General features: G+C 40.7%; 1 protein-coding gene across 3 annotated transcripts in view; it reads left to right on the forward strand.

Annotated features, from left to right (window-relative positions):
• The window catches only part of arhgap24 (Rho GTPase activating protein 24), a 75,289-nt gene that overhangs the window by 35,319 nt on the left and 20,679 nt on the right, over positions 1–19,291 (forward strand). The window contains exon 1 of one of the 3 annotated variants that reach the window (XM_030742477.1): positions 9,714–10,144. The exons of 1 other annotated variant lie outside the window; for it this stretch is intronic. In XM_030742477.1, the coding sequence (XP_030598337.1) occupies positions 10,123–10,144 (22 nt within the window). In that variant the 5' untranslated portion in view covers positions 9,714–10,122. Of the gene's footprint in view, positions 1–9,713; positions 10,145–17,180; positions 17,395–19,291 lie in introns of those variants that run through there. One more of the 3 variants, XM_030742476.1, reaches the window with a different exon arrangement.

Here is a 19,291-nt window from a genome sequence, read left to right on the forward strand (position 1 = left end):
AATACCAGATGCTATTTTAACCCTGTAATATGCTCACAACTTCTATCTGCACTTCTATTTCAAGCTATGATCCAAAGAGAAGCAAATGTTCTGACCGCAGATTTCCTCATTATTCCTTTGCATTAATTTGCAATGCAAAAGAAAAACACCAAGATAATATTTTACCTTGGTGGTAATATTCTAATCCTCTGTCAAACCGGTACCTTAAACCTATGCTATCCCAGTATTTATTTATTTATTTATTTTTTTTGGGGGGGGGGGGGTGTTAAAAGGGGTGACTCTTACCTTGAGGCTCAGGCTGGGAAAACACAGGTTCATTTAAGTAAAACGCAACTGATGCAATGTTTGTAGGACTTCTGGCTTTTAGCTTAGTTGCAGACCTTGCAGATTTGGTCTGTATCTTTATCCAATAAGTGTCTTCACTGATGTATAGCGGAACCAGCTACAAAGCAGCACACAACCCAGTGTTGGAGCTCCCTGCTAAATTAAAAAGCTTGTGAAAATCAAGTAATTTCCCCACCCAACACCTCCTCTTACACCCACTTCTCTGAATATGAGTTAATCCACACACGTTTGATCAACTTAAACACACAGGACAGACGCAAGCAGACTTCCTGTGTTTCATACTCCATGTTCTGATATGCTGATTTTAATTATCAGTCAGACCTATAGTGCCCACACAGTTTCCAATGCTCCAATCATCCAGGGGGGATATAAGAACACTATTGATGCGTGCATGAGGAGTGAAATTAATTTTCTGGATATTGTGGTGGTAAAATGATGGAGCCTGTAGAACTAAAGGTTTGAATTTTGCATATGAAAGTGTCAACTAACCTCCATTGTACATCCCCCATTAGTCCGTCTTGTCAGAGCCTGTGGGATGTTTTCAGTGTACTTTTTCTCTTAAGAATTTTTTCGATGACATTTTGAAAAAGGTCATAAACTGAACTCATTCCTCTCCCTCCCTTCCTCTTGCTCTGCATTTGTTTATCAGCGTGTGGGTGTGTTTGTGTGCATGTATCTAGATATGCCTGTGCACATCCATATTTTCCCAGTGTGTGTGTGTATGTGTGTGTGTGTGTGTGTGTGTGTGTGTATGAAGTCAGTAACCTGGTATCTACCACAGCGTCCTGTGGCCTCACAATCTGCTACTGTTCACATGTTATGTGTGGGGCTTCTATGGGTCACATCTCTTGCTGTTGTTGCTCTGCTTACATCTTGAATCTATGACCCCCCGCTGCTCACGATCACAAAGAGAAGGAAGGCCAACTTAAAGTGAGAATGTCTGAGCTGCAGACTACTGGATTTAATATTGTTAAAAAGTAATGGCCACATTTTTATGAGAAAAGTGACTTTTTTTAGTAGACACAGTGGCATCCTTTTCCCATAAGCTTTTTATATTGACCTACTCATGGTACAGTATCAATTACATGCTCCTTAATGTTCCAAATCCACAATTCAATAACTGAAAATTTTCCTCCTCTAATGAAACATCCCCCAGCAAAAACCCATACACTGCCTCATTAGTGACATTTTCTCCAGGAAGGACCTCAGGGAGCATGTTTGTGTTTTAGACGGTGTTTAGAACTGAGTGCTGAGGCACAGACTCTGAAAAGATGAAGCATCAGATATGACACTTATTGAACTAACAGGCTAAATACATAGTATTAACACTGGGATAATGACTTATATGGGTATGGCAATGGCTGTCTATTTGATCACTTTATCACTTTGGTCTCATCTAAAATATCCCAACACAAGCTGGAATGATCGCTATGAAATGTACAAAGTAAACTATAAAAAGCTGCTGAAATTGGTACATAATGTATTTTCCACTCTGAAGGATTTAACTAAAGCTTGATGGCATTTTAACTTTTCGTTTAGCACAATCATCTCATTAAAAAAATGTAACGGCTGTCTAGACAGTTATAAGTATGTGGTATAATGATATTACCATCACCCTCAGCTGTACTTAAACCACATGCTGCACAGATTAACCTCAGTTCTGTATGCAGCACTAGTTTTGCTGATGATACTCTTAAAACCAAAATCATTATTTTTTGAGCCATCACTATATGGCAATTTAACCTTAAATAATACATTTTACCCTTGTGATAGACCGGCAAGCTGTCCAGCGTGTACAGGTTGTACACCACCTCTTTTTGACCACTTGAGGGCAGCAGAAACAAGTTGTGACAGCATTGACATAGGTCTGTAGGCCTAACAATCCCATAAATTACAGTTTATGCTTGCCTGTTTATATTTAAAGAAGTGATACAGCCACAGTACCATTAATTTTGGGTTGTGTATCTGCCCACATGATAAATATAAGGTAAATATAACCTCCCACCACCACCGCACCCCCCCAAATCTACTTAAGACTTATTTAGCATCTAAATTCTACCCTGTGTTCACCAGCTGTTTGAGTGCTTTAACCTGAAACAGCTGTCTGTTCTGGCAAAAACCAATGTTATGAGAACACAGAGTGAACCAGTGAGACTGCAGGCTGGACAACTAAACAGTGCTAACTGAAAGTCATTAACTAAACAGTGCTGTTACAGGGCACTGCTGTGGGTTTGTCAGTACAAGCGTCCTTGTCAAATTCTCACTGATATTTTATTATTTCAAATATATAATAAAATGGTTATACAAATAATTATTCTCAAAATAATAGCTTTAGTATTGTTTGGCATGTTAGCATGCTGATATTAGCATTTAGCTCAAGGCCCACCTGAGGCATACCTAAGCCAGCCTGCAATCATCGCCTTAAATTTTGCAGTTAGAGGACAGTAAAGTTGTTATGGCTGTCTATGCTGGTGGTCAGTAGAATAATTACACATTTGAGCAAATTATTCATCTTTAACCAGAGGTGGGTGACAACCAAAATCTGTTATCACTGGTCTTCCAGCTGTGGAAATGGCTAATCAAAGGCTACAGATAGTGGGCCTGGCTGGAAGCTCTGCTGCCAGTGACAAAGGGGGCTGTTAGTATAAATTAGGATGCGCTCTGTATCCTTTTTGTTACCCTTACCCAGGAAGTTATTTGCAAACCAGCAAGGCTGCCTAGTTTTTAAACCATAAGATTAGGTTGTTGTCCTCATTGAATTCTGGAAATTGACAGAAGCATCTGTGGCATTATAGAGAAATGCGTATGGTGATGGGGAACATGGCATTAGAAGCAGAGCATAGCATAAGAAGCAGTAAATGAAATCCAGAGGACAAATCGTGTATTCAGATCAAAAGTTTGCAGAGTCTCTGAAAATGTCCTTTGTAGAGTTTGCTGAAATAGTTAGAAAACTCATTACTATCAATGAGAAAAAATGTTTGGATAATGTTGGCATGCTGCGATTTTAAAGACTCTCCACTGTCAGTCGTTTTTAGGATCACCTCCACTGGTGGAAGCAGGGCATTTTGAGGTCTGAAGGGTTTGTTCAAACCGATTACAGCTCCCTTCCCCTGAAAGCTTCTGACAAGGTGCTGGAAAAGAAACTCTGGCTGACTGGCAAATCGATTTGAAGAGTAGAAAGTCTTGCTGGCTCTCAAAGCAGAAGTATAATATTTTACTCCCTGATAAATAGCTGTAAGGGTAGCAGGAATTGCTCTCGACTCCAACTGGCTTTGTGGATTAGAAAAAGGTCACCGACCAAGTTCCCCAAGGGGTCTCACACTCACAGGAGTTTGGGCTGTCAGAGCTGGAGACCAAACTGTTTAATCATACATATAATGAAACGAGTGCTCCTGTGCTTAGAATTTGGCTTGTTAAAGAGAGCAACTGGTCTCTTTGACAAGGATGTGTGGAATTTGCACCTTCATCACTGAACTGATTAATGTGGACTCTGAAGCTTGTGCAATATATTGTCATTTTAACAATACCAGATCTGCTGTGCAATGACATCTTAAGTGGGACATAATCTAGATGTATTTATCCAGAGCAGTGACAGAACACTACTGTGGGACCTGTCTTCTCATGCTAGCAAACAAACCTAAAATCCTAAGCAGAGCCGAATTTGCATCTGGCAACATACATCCAGATCATGTGAATAATTCCATTTTTCCCCCCACAAAAGTATGCAGGAGGAATACACCTGCCAAAAAAGTAAATGATGAAGCTTTGCAGCAGTTTCACAAAAATGACAGAGAGCTGCTTCTTTGAGTCTCAATGGACTGTAAAAAGCAAGAAGCTGCACATTTTGAAAAGAACTCAAACTACCAGCTGAAATGGCTGAAATGCATGACTCATCCTCCTCCACATGGCAGGCCACATCTGCCCGTCAACTATAATTCAAAGAACTGAGAAACTGTATAATGACACACACACATACAGGGGTTGGACAATGAAACTGAAACACCTGGTTTTAGACCACAATAATTTATTAGTATGGTGTAGGGCCTCCTTTTTCGGCCCGTACAGCGTCAGTTCGTCTTGGGAATGACATATACAAGTCCTGCACAGTGGTCAGAGGGATTTTAAGCCATTCTTCTTGCAGGATAGTGACCAGGTCACGACGTGATGCTGGTGGAGGAAAACGTTTCCTGACTTGCTCCTCCAAAACACTCCAAAGTGGCTCAATAATATTTAGATCTGGTGACTGTGCAGGCCATGGGAGATGTTCAACTTCACTTTCATGTTCATCAAATCAATCTTTCACCAGTCTTGCTGTGTGTATTGGTGCATTGTCATCCTGATACACGGCACCGCCTTCAGGATACAATGTTTGAACCACTGGATGCACATGGTCCTCCAGAATGGTTCGGTAGTCCTTGGCAGTGACGCGCCCATCTAGCACAAGTATTGGGCCAAGGGAATGCCATGATATGGCAGCGCAAACCATCACTGATCCACCCCCATGCTTCACTCTGGGCATGCAACAGTCTGGGTGGTACGCTTCTTTGGGGCTTCTCCACACCGTAACTCTCCCGGATGTGGGGAAAACAGTAAAGGTGGACTCATCAGAGAACAATACATGTTTCACATTGTCCACAGCCCAAGATTTGCGCTCCTTGCACCATTGAAACCAACGTTTGGCATTGGCACGAGTGACCAAAGGTTTGGCTATAGCAGCCCGGCCATGTATATTGACCCTGTGGAGCTCCCGATGGACAGTTTTGGTGGAAACAGGAGAGTTGAGGTGCACATTTAATTCTGCCGTGATTTGGGCAGCCGTGGTTTTATGTTTTTTGGATACAATCCGGGTTAGCACCCGAACATCCCTTTCAGACAGCTTCCTCTTGCGTCCACAGTTAGATGTAGATGTGTCTGTTGGATATGGTTCGTCCTTCTTGATGGTATGCTGACATTACCCTGGATACCGTGGCTCTTGATACATCACAAAGACTTGCTGTCTTGGTCACAGATGCGCCAGCAAGACGTGCACCAACAATTTGTCCTCTTTTGAACTCTGGTATGTCACCCATAATGTTGTGTGCATTGCAATATTTTGAGCAAAACTGTGCTCTTACCCTGCTAATTGAACCTTCACACTCTGCTCTTACTGGCGCAATGTGCAATTAATGAAGATTGGTCACCAGGCTGGTCCAATTTAGCCATGAAACCTCCCACACTAAAATGACAGGTGTTTCAGTTTCATTGTCCAACCCCTGTACATCTCACTCTCACAGATTTGTTCATTTCAGGTACTTTTTTTTCCATTTTAAATTTGAAAAAAAAGGCTTAAATTCTGTTGTGCATATGTTGGAAAGAAGTTCTTTTTAAGTATGGTAGTAAATGATCATAAGCTACAAACTGACATTTCAGCAGTCATATAAAATTATTGCAAGCCACACCATGTGGATCTAACAAATGTGGTTGCAGCATAAAATGTAATGTACTTAGTCTCTGTGATGATCCTGTCCTACTAATTGGTACACTATTGTTTATTTCCATGCTGCTTCCTCTTTGGAGTGATCTTGGTAACAGCTTGAGGAAATTTTATACAAACAAGGCTTTGCTGCCACAACTTAACTTTATTTTCTTCTCTGTGGAATCCCAAATTTTCATTTTGAATATTTTATCTCCATCTATTGTTTGGTTTCATTCTGTTTTGTTTTTTTTGGGGGGGGGTTGTTTTTTTTGTGGTTTGGAAGCAGCAGTGTACATTGATAAGCAGTCATTTTATGCTGCATTCCTCTTAGGAGACAGGAAGGTCATGGCAGCAGCCACAAAGTGAGATGGCTATCCTAAATTTCTAAGGCCTTAGTCAACAAAGGCCGGTCTGTGACCCCTGGCAACCTCCAGTCGCTAGGGAAAATGTGTATTCCCCAACCAGTTGGTAGGTGGGTGCTGGAGGTTGCTGGTTGTCACTAGGTGAAATTGGTCATAAAGAGAGTGCTGCACTGAAAACCTTGTAATTGCTTTGGTCACTAGAGCCGCGTTTCCATTAGTATCTACTCATCGCATCTCAACTCGACTCGCGCGGTTTGAAAGTGTTTCCATTAGTACCAGGTACTTTTTTAGTACTCACTTAGCTAGGGTTCCAAGCGATCCAAGGCGATCCAAAAATGTGACGCAAAAGAACAGCATGCCACTGACTGGCCAGGGAGTGTCGTCACTAGCGGAGTCATGAGCAACTCCTTCATCAGAAGCAACCGTGCCATTTTTAAAACCCAACAGCAAGAAAATGGAGGCATGCAAAGCACCGGCTGAATGCCCAGACTGACAGTTTGCAGCGGTAGTTTTGCAACAAGGGAGCCATCTGAAACATGCACACAGCATATATATTATAACTCTATACTGCCAGGCAATTGCTGCTGAAGCACTTGTTACCTGCCCCTAATAGCCGTGAACAGGCGGTTGATTGAAGGAAATTTGAATTACCGTAATTCTGCAACATTTGCCCTACTGGAAAAAACTCAAACGGTTTCTGAAAGCTGAGAAACTGCACTTCACAACCAACATAGGGTTATTAAGGTAATTGTTGCTGGAAGTACATGAACGGCGGCACTTTTGAAGTACACTGAGTCAATTATGACATGCTCGCCGGTATAGGTACTTAATAATGATAACCTATATCCATTAACATATTGGACTTATGCATGGTGATGATATTAAACTGGCGTTAGCTATGTTAGCTTGCCTTTATATCATCCATAGTTGTGTTGTGTTTTGAGCCGCATACAAATTACATCAAGAGACTACTGCCCACGCTGCTATATTGACTCCACCCACATCAAGGTGGTACTCAATTGCAATGGAAACAAGTCGTGCTGAGTCAAGTCAACCCGCGCTGAGTAGATACTAATGGAAACCCAGCATAGTATATTGCCACAGTCTCTTGTAGCTTGGATGGAAGATGCCAACTTGTCTGCAAACACGCGCTAACTACTGGCTGAGCACTAGTGGGAGTTATAAAAGTGCAATGCAAACCAGAAATGGAGTGTGTTTGAGAAGCTGTGCCTCACCGCTGCAGCCAACAAATTTCAAAAGGCAAAATCTTTGGTTTGCATCACATTCTTCATAGTTTCACTACTGTTCAGCAAGTAGTTGGACAGTATTTGCAGAGAATTCAGCATCTTCCATTCAAAGATACTGCAGCAATCTGGCAGCAACCAAAGCAATCGCAAGAAGGTTTTTGGTGCACACCATATGCCTCTCTATGGACAGTTTCAGTTTCGACTGCTAGCAACCTCCTGCAACTGGCTGGTAAATACACATTTTTTCCCTGGCAACTGGTGATTGCCAGGGGTTTACTGATCAGTCTCTCAGCTTGCGTGACTAGGGCTTTAGCAATCAATTTTACAGCAGCCTCAAAGAACCACTCGCAACTGGTTAGAGAATACTAATCATCCCCTATCTTTCAGTGGTTGCCAGGGGTTCACCAACTGGTCTCTAGGCCTCTGTGACTGGCCAGCCAACAACAGCCAACTTTAAATTTCTCTCACTGTAGAAGCAGCAACCTAATATATTGCCACACTTCTTCATATTGGTCATCTTTCATTGATGAGTTTGTGCGAGGATTAAGGGTTCCATGGCCAAAAAGGATTTGAAAGGGTCTGCTATCCACATTCTTTCCAGTCTCTGCTAAGTGGGAGTATGCTAACTGTCTGGGGATTGAAACTTGATATCAGAGTGATATTTAAAGGACATGACAAAATTATTTAGTTCAAGTTAAACTAAATTATTGTTAGGAGGGATTTTAATGTCAACAGGAAGGTAAAGCAAAACATTGCTCATTAGATTTGATGGTTTGACAGTTAACAAAAAATGGTTATACATAAATATTGGTTTTGGTTTTATATATTAGTAGCAAGTCAACAGTAGTCTGACTAGTGGTTGCAGCCCACTTATGGTTCTCTATAACAACACATTGTGCAGTTTGTGTATTTTAGTGGTGGAAACAAAACCCATGAGAGCCCACATAATGGCTCAAACCATACACTAGGTTGACTGGGGCCATTTTTCATGAAGCCATGATTGATCAGCTGGTAAATGGGAAAAGGCATTTGGAAAAACAGCCCTAGAGGATAACATACTGAATGAGTGGACATGAAATGTTGCCTGCTACATTTTTATACTGTACAAAAGAGGCGTTTCGCTTAATGATGCGTCCTCCATTAGCTCCCAACAAAACTGTCATTCAGTGAAAAGATGATAAATCAAGAGCTTGTGCCGGCAAACTATTTGGCATTCGATCTGTGAAGAACTGTAACTGGTACATACACTGCTTAGCGTGAAGACACCATAAGTGTAATGTTGCATCTCGATCAGACAAACATGAGAAAAAGCAGGAGAAAGGAAGCCAGCCTATCCAGACAATACACTGCATGTCTTGTGTATGTAGTAGATGTTTGAAATATCCTCCTCACTTTCATTTAGGCTCCAGAAATCCAGACCTCCTTCCTTCTTGTGTCCATACATCACTATCCCTGTTTGTGAGAGTCTACGGCTGTTGGATCCCCTCGAGTAAATGCTGAAAACAGTCTAAGGCCATAGAGAAGAGCAGGACAGGAAGCACAGATGCTTACATAGCAGCCTTTTTTTTTTTTTTGGCGGGGGTGAAAGTTGCATACCAGTCTCCCCTATCAGCCTCCAACTCTAATGTCTGTCCACAACCCCTGCCCCCACATGTATCTGATAGGCCAGGTTTCAGCGAGTACACATTTGGGCCTCCACTGGAGTAAGTTTCCGCTGGACTGTTGCACTGTGTTTGTCTGACGGGGTCAGTTGATTTGAATGTTCAGACCAGTGGTATGTAAACTAATTTTTCTCTGGGTAAATATTTAGATCTCTCCCCACATGCCTGTTTTTTTTTTTTTTTCCATTTTCTTTTTCCTATTTGTTGACTCCAACAGGTAGTGTTGGTCTTAAATACCTTTTTTGGCCAGCTTCTCTGCCACTTAAAAGAAGCAAGTAATGTGGAGTTCACCTATATATCTGGGTTAGACTGGAAAAAGATAAGGAGGTTATTAAAGACCTTCCTTCCAGAGGGAGAAACCCCAGTGTCTCTAGGTTTCTTGGCCACCGGTAGCAGCAGCCTTGCCGACCCTGTACAGCAGTATTTATAGAGCGCTGTGGATGAATCATTCGGCTGAGTGCCCATTCTTCGTTCACCAGATTTACAGGTCCCCACTCCGGGGAGGGCTGTCTGATTTATGATGCAACCCACCTCCCTCCACCACTAGCTCCCACCCCACCCCTCTCACTTCCTTCAGAGAACAGCAGACACACCATCTTGCCTTCAGCTCGCCGTTTCACTCACCACTCTCTGTCCTGCAGTTCTTTCGTGTGTGTCTCAGAAATATGCTTCCTCTGCTCTTTCAGCTTCTTTGACAGAAGTGTACTGTATATTGAGCAAAAGGCTTCCTGAGAGGCATGCAGACATACTAGCCTCAGCCTGACCTCGCCTAACTGCCGCTGATCGATGTCACATTGACCTGCGTTTGACTTAACAAAATGAAGTTGTAGAAGACTTATATGAAGTGGAGGAGAAGCAAAGAAAGGAGGGGGAGAATATGAAGTGCAGTGGACTGTGTTTTAGCAGAAAAATAGGGTGATAGACTCTACTTGTGGTACAGTACAAGAACAGATGAAGAAGTGGCACTTGGGGGTCAACAGTAAGCAGGAAGAGCGTGGCTTTTGCTACCTCAGCCTTCACCTGAGACGGGGGCGCATCTTCATCTGCATCCCATGGATCTTAACTACAACCCAGGTGTGTCTTTTTGCATACCTCTAATTAAACTAATACACCTGTATCTAATTTGGACAGTATCATTATGAGATACTTTTTGGATTCAGCACTGTTTTTAATTTTAATTCAAAGTGAAAGATGTCTTCAGGATATATATATATATATATATATATATATATATATATATATATATATATATATATATATATATATATATATATATATATAATGTGTGTGTGTGTGTGCGCAGCATGTGAGCAGATGGGTGTTTTACAAGTTACAGTTTATGGTTTACAATTTTTTACAGCTGTGAATGATTTAAGAAGAAGAAAATTCATTCATTCATTTTCCTTCCATTGGCATAATTTCTGCTTTGACTATTACTGTAGCTATTTCTGCCAAAATAATTAAAAACATATACAGAAACACAGGCAGTAATATTTCATACAAGATGGTGATGACATTTAGTCTCTTTGAGCCTGATGGAAACCTGTGAATATTCATCCTGATAGCTAATGGTACGAGGAGGTAGGGATGCAATACTGTTCAGTATCGTTCACAATAGAACCTGTTTTGTTTTGGGGGGTTTTTCTAGCACCGCAGGTACCGTAGGTAGTCTGTGTGCCGATGTTACAATTGTGCAATTTTGCCTCTTTGTGCATTGCCCAGCACAAATTTGCATCAGTTAGCCTCATGATGTAGGGTGGCTCCATAGTGTAGTGGTTAACATTTGCTTATTAAGCAAAAGTTTGCTGCTTTGCCTCCAGGCAGAGACACCCCCCCCCCCCCCCCCCCCCCCCCCCGGGGGTTGCGTCAGGCCGGGTATCTGATGTAAAACTCTGCCAAATTAAACATGTGGAGCCTACCCATTGTGGTGATGCGCCATGAAGCTGCTGGTGTTAATCCCAGAGGAGGTTTGGAAGACTGCAGTTATTAAGTGAGTGACATTTACACATCAGCACTCAGTGACCCCACTCTGTAATTTCACAATAATATCACGTCCACAGTTAATCGTGGAATATGTAGCAGGGAAGAAATTTAACAAGCTGACTAGTTGCGACAGAGTGGCGACCTGTCCAGTGTACCCTGCCTCTCGCCCTATGGCAGCTGGGATAGGTTCCATCACCTCGCCGTGAACCCTGAATTGGATAAGCAGAAGAAGATAGATGGATGGATGACTTGTTCCTATTACAGTGCATGCTCAAATTCACTGAGTTCTTTAGAAGGACCCATTCTTTCACAAATGTTTGTAAAGGCACACTGTATGGCTAGGTGCTTGATTTTATACACCCATGGCAATGAGACTGAAAATACCTGAGTTCAAACATCAAGAGGTGTTGCCCAATAGTTTTGTCCATAAAGTATATTTCATTTTCCAGAGGATAAATTGGAATGATTGTGATGGCAAAACCCCACTTTTTTCCTTTTCCAGTGAACATAGAATGAGTAAAGTAAATGTATATATGTAGCTTTAAAAGAAATCTTGCCAGAGGAAGAAAAATCATGCTTGGTAGAGAGCATTCTCCTAGCTGGGTCAAATTTCACTTTGCTTGGCTGCTTGGGGCAGATAACAGAACAGAGTCCTGGATTCACAGCTCCCAGCCTGCCTGTAAATCCATCCCAGTTAAGACGCTCTCATGTGAAAATCAGAGGCAACAAATGGGAGAGTAACTAGACAAAAGAAATGCTGTATTATAGATTTTGAGAAAAGTTGAATGATGGTGGTGAGAAGATGAAAGGTGGGAACAATGAATTAAAACATTCTGTGAAAGTGTAAAGTGTATTTTAATCAAAGTAAGGTCTCCAAAGCCAAACTTCAACTGACTCTGCTGACTTTAGCTGTCAGTTTTGAATAAAGCGTGTGAAAATTCTGATGTATGAAGTCACCACATCTCTGTCATTACTTGACTGTTCGGGGCAGCAAGTAATGATCAACCAGCCAAGGAAACTGACAAGATAACATTTCTGCATAGGCAACAATTAGAGAGCAATTACAATTAACTGTAATCAAAATTAATTGCCGATCATGTCAGCAGGTGTTGCATTTATGCATAATCAAAGTATGTGAAGAATAACTTAAACATTTTCGTATACAAACCAACTGAACAATCTATTTTTGATTCCCTCATATTGTGTGCTTCACATCAGTGATTGGTGAAACCTCATAGCTGAGTCTTGTGTTGAATTACCAAGTTTGATTGCCTAACAATCAACTAGAAGTTTAACTATTTAAGAAAAACTTGAAAATATTTGCTGAATTCCTTTAATGTCTTTATGTTCTGGGCAAAACAAAGAATTTGAAGGTGATTAGTAATGATTTTCTGACCAACCAAAAAAAAATCTGCAGAATAAAAAGTAAAGGATTCACTATCTTGGGCACCGTGGTGGTGCAGTGGTTCGGGTGTGTAGACAGTTGGACAGTTAGCACTGTCACGTCAGAGCAAGAAGGTCCTGGTTCAAATCCAGCTTGGGGACTTTATTTGTGGATTTTGCATATTCTCCCCATGTCTGTGTGGGTTCTTTTCAGGTACTCTGGCTTCTTTCCACAGTTCAGCGACCATGCTGTCTTTTACCCTGTCAGTTTAGGTTCATTGGTGATTCTAAATTGGCTGAGAGTGTGAATGGTTGGGCATCTCAGTGTTAGCTCTGCAACATATTTGCAACCTATCCCAGCAGTCATAACCTCTCACCTTATGAGTCTTCGCAGGGATTCATCGTAACTAGTGGAAAATCAACAGAAGTTCAGCAAAGCAACACTGAATCATCATCATCATCTGCATTTCTTTGTCTTTCCAGTGTTTTTATTTAATCACCACTACTGCACTGCATCCCGAACTAGCAGACAATGCAGAATGTGCTTTAGCCAAATTTGTCAGAGAAAAAATAGAGTTTGTGGATTTGGACTATACACAGCAATGCTGCAGTGATCAGCATTGTCTTACCGAAGCAAACGCTAACCGATGGCTGTCCAGAAAGTCTAGATATTTTTCATATCAGAGGGTTTTATAGTGCATGCCTGTTGTCACTCCACTGTTTGGTGATTGCTGGTATATTTGCAGAGGTCTTTGTGCTGGATGGGCAAGGGGCCTGGGGCTCTCTACAGGGTATTTTCAGCAAATGCAATCATAGAGTTCTGAAAAAATGGGAATATTTTAACAAAAAAAAGCTGTCAAAATCTCATCAAAAAAAGTGAACCTTTTGAGCAGATAGCCAGTCACTCAACCCTATTACATAGATTATTATGCAAGATATATTATACAGATGCTTTCACCTTGGAAACACATTCCCTAATTGTTATCCATGTTCATGTTTCTTGTTTTACACTATTAGTCACTGAGTAGAAAATCCAACGGTGGGACGCTCATGTGGAGGATAATTGATGGTTGTCAGTCAGATTTATCTCTTTCTATCAAAATAATGTTCCCCTGGCAGGCTCCTCAATCTCCTGCAGCAATCTAGCTAATTAAAATCCTAAAATGACAAAAGTGAGTTAATTTTACAAGGTGCATGAAATTCAAGGAAATACTTTTTTTTTTGTTTTGGTAGTCAGCTTTTGGGATTTTCATTACTCACATGGCTGATCTAGGAACAGATTTTAAAAAGCCTGTATGCCTAAACTAAATGTTTTGTTTTGTTTTATTTTGTTTTTAAATCCATATGTTCTCATTAAAATAGATTCAACCAGCTGACCTGCCTCCATTAGTCAAAATATACCAGAAGTCACGTCTATAGCCCTGTCTGAAAGGTTCAAAGGGCTTCCCAAAGGCCAGGCTGACTCAAACTACTTATTTTGACTGCAGGGAGTGCAGGTGTGCATCTACCCCAAGGCCCTCATCAGTGCTGAAAGCTGATATTAGAAGGTATTACTGAGTGGGGCAACAGGTACTTTGTCAAGTCCACCCCTTGTTCTCTTCTCTAGTGAGGATAAAGGAAAGCTCACTGCAATCTTCAAGCGCCAGGAAGTTTGTCTCCCAATGTATCCATCAACGATATTGTAATTGTATAATGTATCTTAGCCATCAAGAAGCAAACTGTATTATGTTAAACATTTGTTAACAAAGAGGGTAATCGAGGCTGATGACATATCATGCATGTTTTTTCTTTCTTTGCTTTATCACAAAAAAGTACTTTGATGGGTTGAATCCTATGTTACATTGTGTTTGCGTGAGTATTAGCGCTGAGAGTATCCGGCGTGTAAATCAAAACCATTTTAGATGTCAGACAAACATTTTGGTAGTGCAGAGTTCACATCAGTGAATTCTTGGCCAGGAGTCCATACAGATTTACAGTCTCCCAGCAAGGGGTGGATGACACATTTGTCAAATCTGTTATACGTGTGTGTGTACATAATCGCAACAAATACTTTGCGGCCCAACAGTGAGCTTAACTGTTCAAAGCATGTCTGGTTATACACAAAACAAATTCTCAGACAGTGTGATGATGATACCAGACTAAAAGCGCATTATATCTGAGGGAAGGCTGACTTCAGAGAGTTGTTCTCTGAGGCCATTTGAGGGTTCTTTTTCCCCCTTCTTTTGGATCTGCATGTGCCGCACCTTTCCAGAAGCCTCCTCCAGTATCATTATTCTTGTATCACTAATGTAATGTTTTAGCCTCCCAGCATTGCGTGCAAGTGTTCAAGTGACAACAGCTGCCAGCCCTCACCAAAACTCAGCACTCCTAACATTTAAATGAGATATTAATCCCTCAGCTAGTAGCCACTAAAGCTGTCAGTGCTCGAAAAGGTTCACTCGTAAGGATTTTGGTATTTTAACAAACCTCAAATTGTTATCATGAATAGTTTAAAGATGTTTAGAGTTAAGTGGGCTGCATACTACCACGGCAGTAAATAGGTTGAACAGAATGATTGTGGTTTCTTAACGATGGCTGAGAGCTTACATAAATGTCATTTGTGGTAATATTTACTATTGTCCTTTCTGGCTGTGGTCCTCTCTTAAAACTAAGTTCCACATTAAAGGATTCTTCTGGTCTTTTCACATATATTAGCACATTCGCTACAAATCGCATATACTTTACACCCCTGCGGCTGTTTTTCAAAGCAAAACATTGTTTATTTTAGGTTGTTTGATTCAAATTTCCCCACCCTGAAGGCAGCCAACAGTTTTCATTGCAGGAAGACATGGATACCAACTTTTGGGAATTTGAAACTAGCTAATTTAAGTTGTAAGTAAGTTGTAAGTAAGCTGGGTTTTTTTTCTTGAAGAATATTAATACATTCTTTTAATATAATATAAACAAAAAAAAAGATGCAGTTATGGTTGTTTGAATGTGGCATCTGACTGCACAACTCCCTTTTACTGCACCTCTGTATTAATGTCTAGTCTTTATGATTATCATGCCAACTTATGTTACAAGCTCTGGGCTTTGAGGCCTGTGTGAGCCGTGTTTCCTTCCTTCAGAAGTTGAAATTGATTCCCCTTACATAATGGTATATTTACAGCACCCTTGGCAGAACACACAGACATAGCTCTTTATTTAGTTGGCATGAAATCAGAACAGAGACACTTGGCTCTTTGACAGTCCTGTGACCTCCCTGAACGGACTGACCCATTGCTTCCCTGCTTGTGCTCATGACGGCTCATTAAAACTCCAATCACTTATTCTACTCAACAGCTGCATTTGACCAGTGCACCTCCATTCCTTTTCATATCACGCGAGGACAGAGTGAATGTGTAGTATGATGGTGTCCCTCCCATGACTCAGACGATGCATAAAACTTGTGGGTTCGAGTAGACAAGGTATCATGTTAGCCTTTCACCACCAAATAATACAGAGACTTTAAAGATGTGGCTGTTAGTCTCCATTTTTTGTTGCCACAATTATCCATTTTCCTACCGGCGCCTGTAGAGAGACAGTAGAGCCAAACAATCCTTGTCCCCTTTGACCTCCCGCTTCTATTCACTTTGTTACTCATTTGGCATCAGGTGGTAATGGATATCTGTAGAAGCATCTATGGAGTCTGTGTTCTCTGCTAGAGAAGGTCTTTGGGGATTCAGGTTAATGTTGTGTTGTCTGTCTTCAGACTACATCTATTGACAGGCAAAGACCACCATGACACCAGGGTGAGAATTAGCCGTCGGGGGTGGAGTGAAACAGGACACCCATTGCAGATACATGGGAAGATATAGCTGCAGAGGGAGGCGCTGTATCACCAGCAGCATGACAAACTTGTAATGAGAATATAGCTGAGCTGTTATTGAAATGTTATGAAGGAGCGGTATTAGATATTTTTATTCTTTTATCATTTAAAATGTTTAAATTGTCTAAAATATAGCAAATGAGATACAAATTCATTATAATGAAAGTTTAGAATCATTTTAATTGCTGATTATGCTTTCAAATAAGATAAATATAAAATAAAGAAATTTAAAAAAATGCTCAACCCAATCTCCTAATGTGATCCTTTTGAGTTGCTAATCTAAATGATCAGAGAAAAGCAGTAGATCCTCACATCTGTCAAGATTTATGCAACAATGATTTTTGCCACTTTTGCTTAAGATGCGTCAATTTGCAAATACATTTAGCTTAAAAGAAAAGCATTCTTTTAATATCATTTTTATTGCAACTCCATTAGTTTAAACAAGAACTCTCAGTCTTAATAAATTCATTGCATCTGCTGCTGTAGAAGAGGAGTAGAAAAGCAAAAGTTTAAGTCTCATACGTAGAATGTGTACATTATAAATGTTTATATTGTCATATTAATGTTTGATCACACATTCAAAAAGTCAATATGATTACCTCATTATAGTCTTAATGTTAACGAAGCATTGCGTTGGAAATGGGAGATTCCATGTTTGCTTATGGGGGTCATGCCCTCTGTCAAGCCCTGGCCTCTTTTACACCTAAGCCTTCAGAGAGCTCTACCTATTGTTCCCATTACAGTGCTTTGGAGAAGTGTGTGTGTGTGTGTGTGTGTGCTCACACTCACAACCCCCCTTTTCAAATCTCCCTTCCCTCCCTCCCTCCCTCCCTCCCTCCCCTTTCTCTTTCACACCATCTCAGCTGTGCTCACTCACTCATTCTGAGCCAGGCCAAAAACTGGCAGAGCAGCTCCTCCAGTCAGAAACTCCCATCTTCATGTTAACCCAAACAGCCAGGACTTTGTAACCCATTCAGGAGCCTCTTTATTCCCCCCCTCCCCGGTTTGCCGGAGATACCGCAGGAGTTCGAACGAGGGATGGAGGTGGTTCATCAGTCGATTCATAGTTTACCTCAGTATGGATTAACTCATTTACTATCATCCCATCAAGGTAACCATAATTAGTTTATTATTTTTAATATTTTGGGCTTTTTGAATGCTTTATATGCACAGTCTTTTTCCTGCTACTGCTTAAGTATTTCCGTAACTTGTTTAATACAGGCTTCTTTGTTACAGCTGCACATTTAGACCATCTGGACATGATATTACTCACGAGTGAAATGGACCCTGTCGATAAGGGTGCCAACAGCTGTAAACAAAAGATGAAAAAGAAAATGGGAGTAGCTTTTTTGTTTCCAATCTTAATACTCATCATTCAGTATGAATGGATAGTCACTTTGCCGTGTAGCACGGCTCGTCACCCGGTGACTGACTTCCTGTGATGTTAGAGGCTTTTGTGATGCGTGGACATCTGAGAAAGACTATCATCAGACATATTACTGAATCTCAACTTGTCCCTGCTTGCACGCACACAGGATGACTCAAAGACAAAAGAGAACAGACGCTGATGTGTTTGTTTAATCTCCAAATGGACACACACAGGCTGCGAGAACTATGACACATAGTTTTGTCATTTAACGCTAAACAAGGTAGTTACAGTGTCTGTATTGTTTTCTATGCCAGCAGCAGCTGCTTCCTCCACTTGGCAAGAAGTGCAGTCAAAATCTGGAAGAGCTTAACATTTCACAAGTCTCCACGCAAAAGTGTGTTCCGCCTTTGTGTGTACAGAATATTTAGGTCATTTTAATGTCTACTAATGTCTGCTCCCTTTGCCTTGATTGAAACACACCAGCCTTTTTTTTTTTTGTGGTTGCACCATAGGAGTGAGAAGAAGAAGAAGAAACAGCCTTTATTGTCCCACAGAGGGGAAATTTGGGTGTAACAGCAGCCGCAGTTATTATAAATATAAATAAAGATATAATAATTCACACTATTAAGAAAAGAATATATATAAAATCAACAAACAATATTAACCTTAATACTACTAATAATAATAACACTATATACAATGTGCATGATGTGCCGGACTATTTACAGTATATTATATATTATCCTACATTGTGTAGGTTTGCAATTGTTTCATTGAACTCCTTTTAAGATATGGCAGCCTAATGCTGTTAAGGTTTTGGATTTATCATTTAGAACCACTTTAAATGAATATTTTAGCATTTAGAATAATATGCTTCTACTTTTTGGCAGTTATACAAGAAAACTAATCTTCTGTTTTCATATCTCTTCTTAAAATGTGAAGCTGGAACTGTGAGAGAGATTTTTTAGCTTTGCACAAAGGCTGGAAGCAGGGAAACAAAAGGGCTGCCCAAAGGTATTTCAAAACAAAACACTGCCAGCACCTCAAGTTCATATGAACTTTCAAACATTTTGTCTTTTTATGTGCCAGACAGTTACTTTAGAACAACTTTATTTGCCAAAATGTATAACAGAGGCAAAAAGGAGTTTCATATACACGTATATGTTTATTATTCATGTAACCTTTCATAATACTTGCAGACATAACTACAGGGTGTGAGCGTGCATGCATGGTAAAATATTACTGTTGTTTGCCAGCACAAAACATAACCATCATACCCATACCCACACTGTGGCGCTCTACATGGATGCACACATGGATGTGGCTCTTACAGGGGTTAGTCCAGACATACAAGTCAGAGTGAAGTGTGTGTGTGTGTGTGTGTGTGTGTGGGGGGGGGCTCCAGGTATTTGTGAGCAATTACAGCACAGTGGGATCCTTTGTTGTATCCCACCTGTTTTGAGTCATTAGTTAAAGACTATGTGCAGCTGGTTTGGCCACTTATTAAAGCCAGTGGTTTCAGCTGGAATGAACAGTTGTTAGTCGTTTGCACTAAGCCCATCTAAGGTCATTTGAGTTATGATGTGTCATGTGCACTGAGGACTACTATGAATGATGAAATGTAGAGATAATTGAAGAT

Source organism: Archocentrus centrarchus, chromosome 12 (genome assembly GCF_007364275.1).
Source record: "Archocentrus centrarchus isolate MPI-CPG fArcCen1 chromosome 12, fArcCen1, whole genome shotgun sequence".
Taxonomy (NCBI): domain Eukaryota; kingdom Metazoa; phylum Chordata; class Actinopteri; order Cichliformes; family Cichlidae; genus Archocentrus; species Archocentrus centrarchus.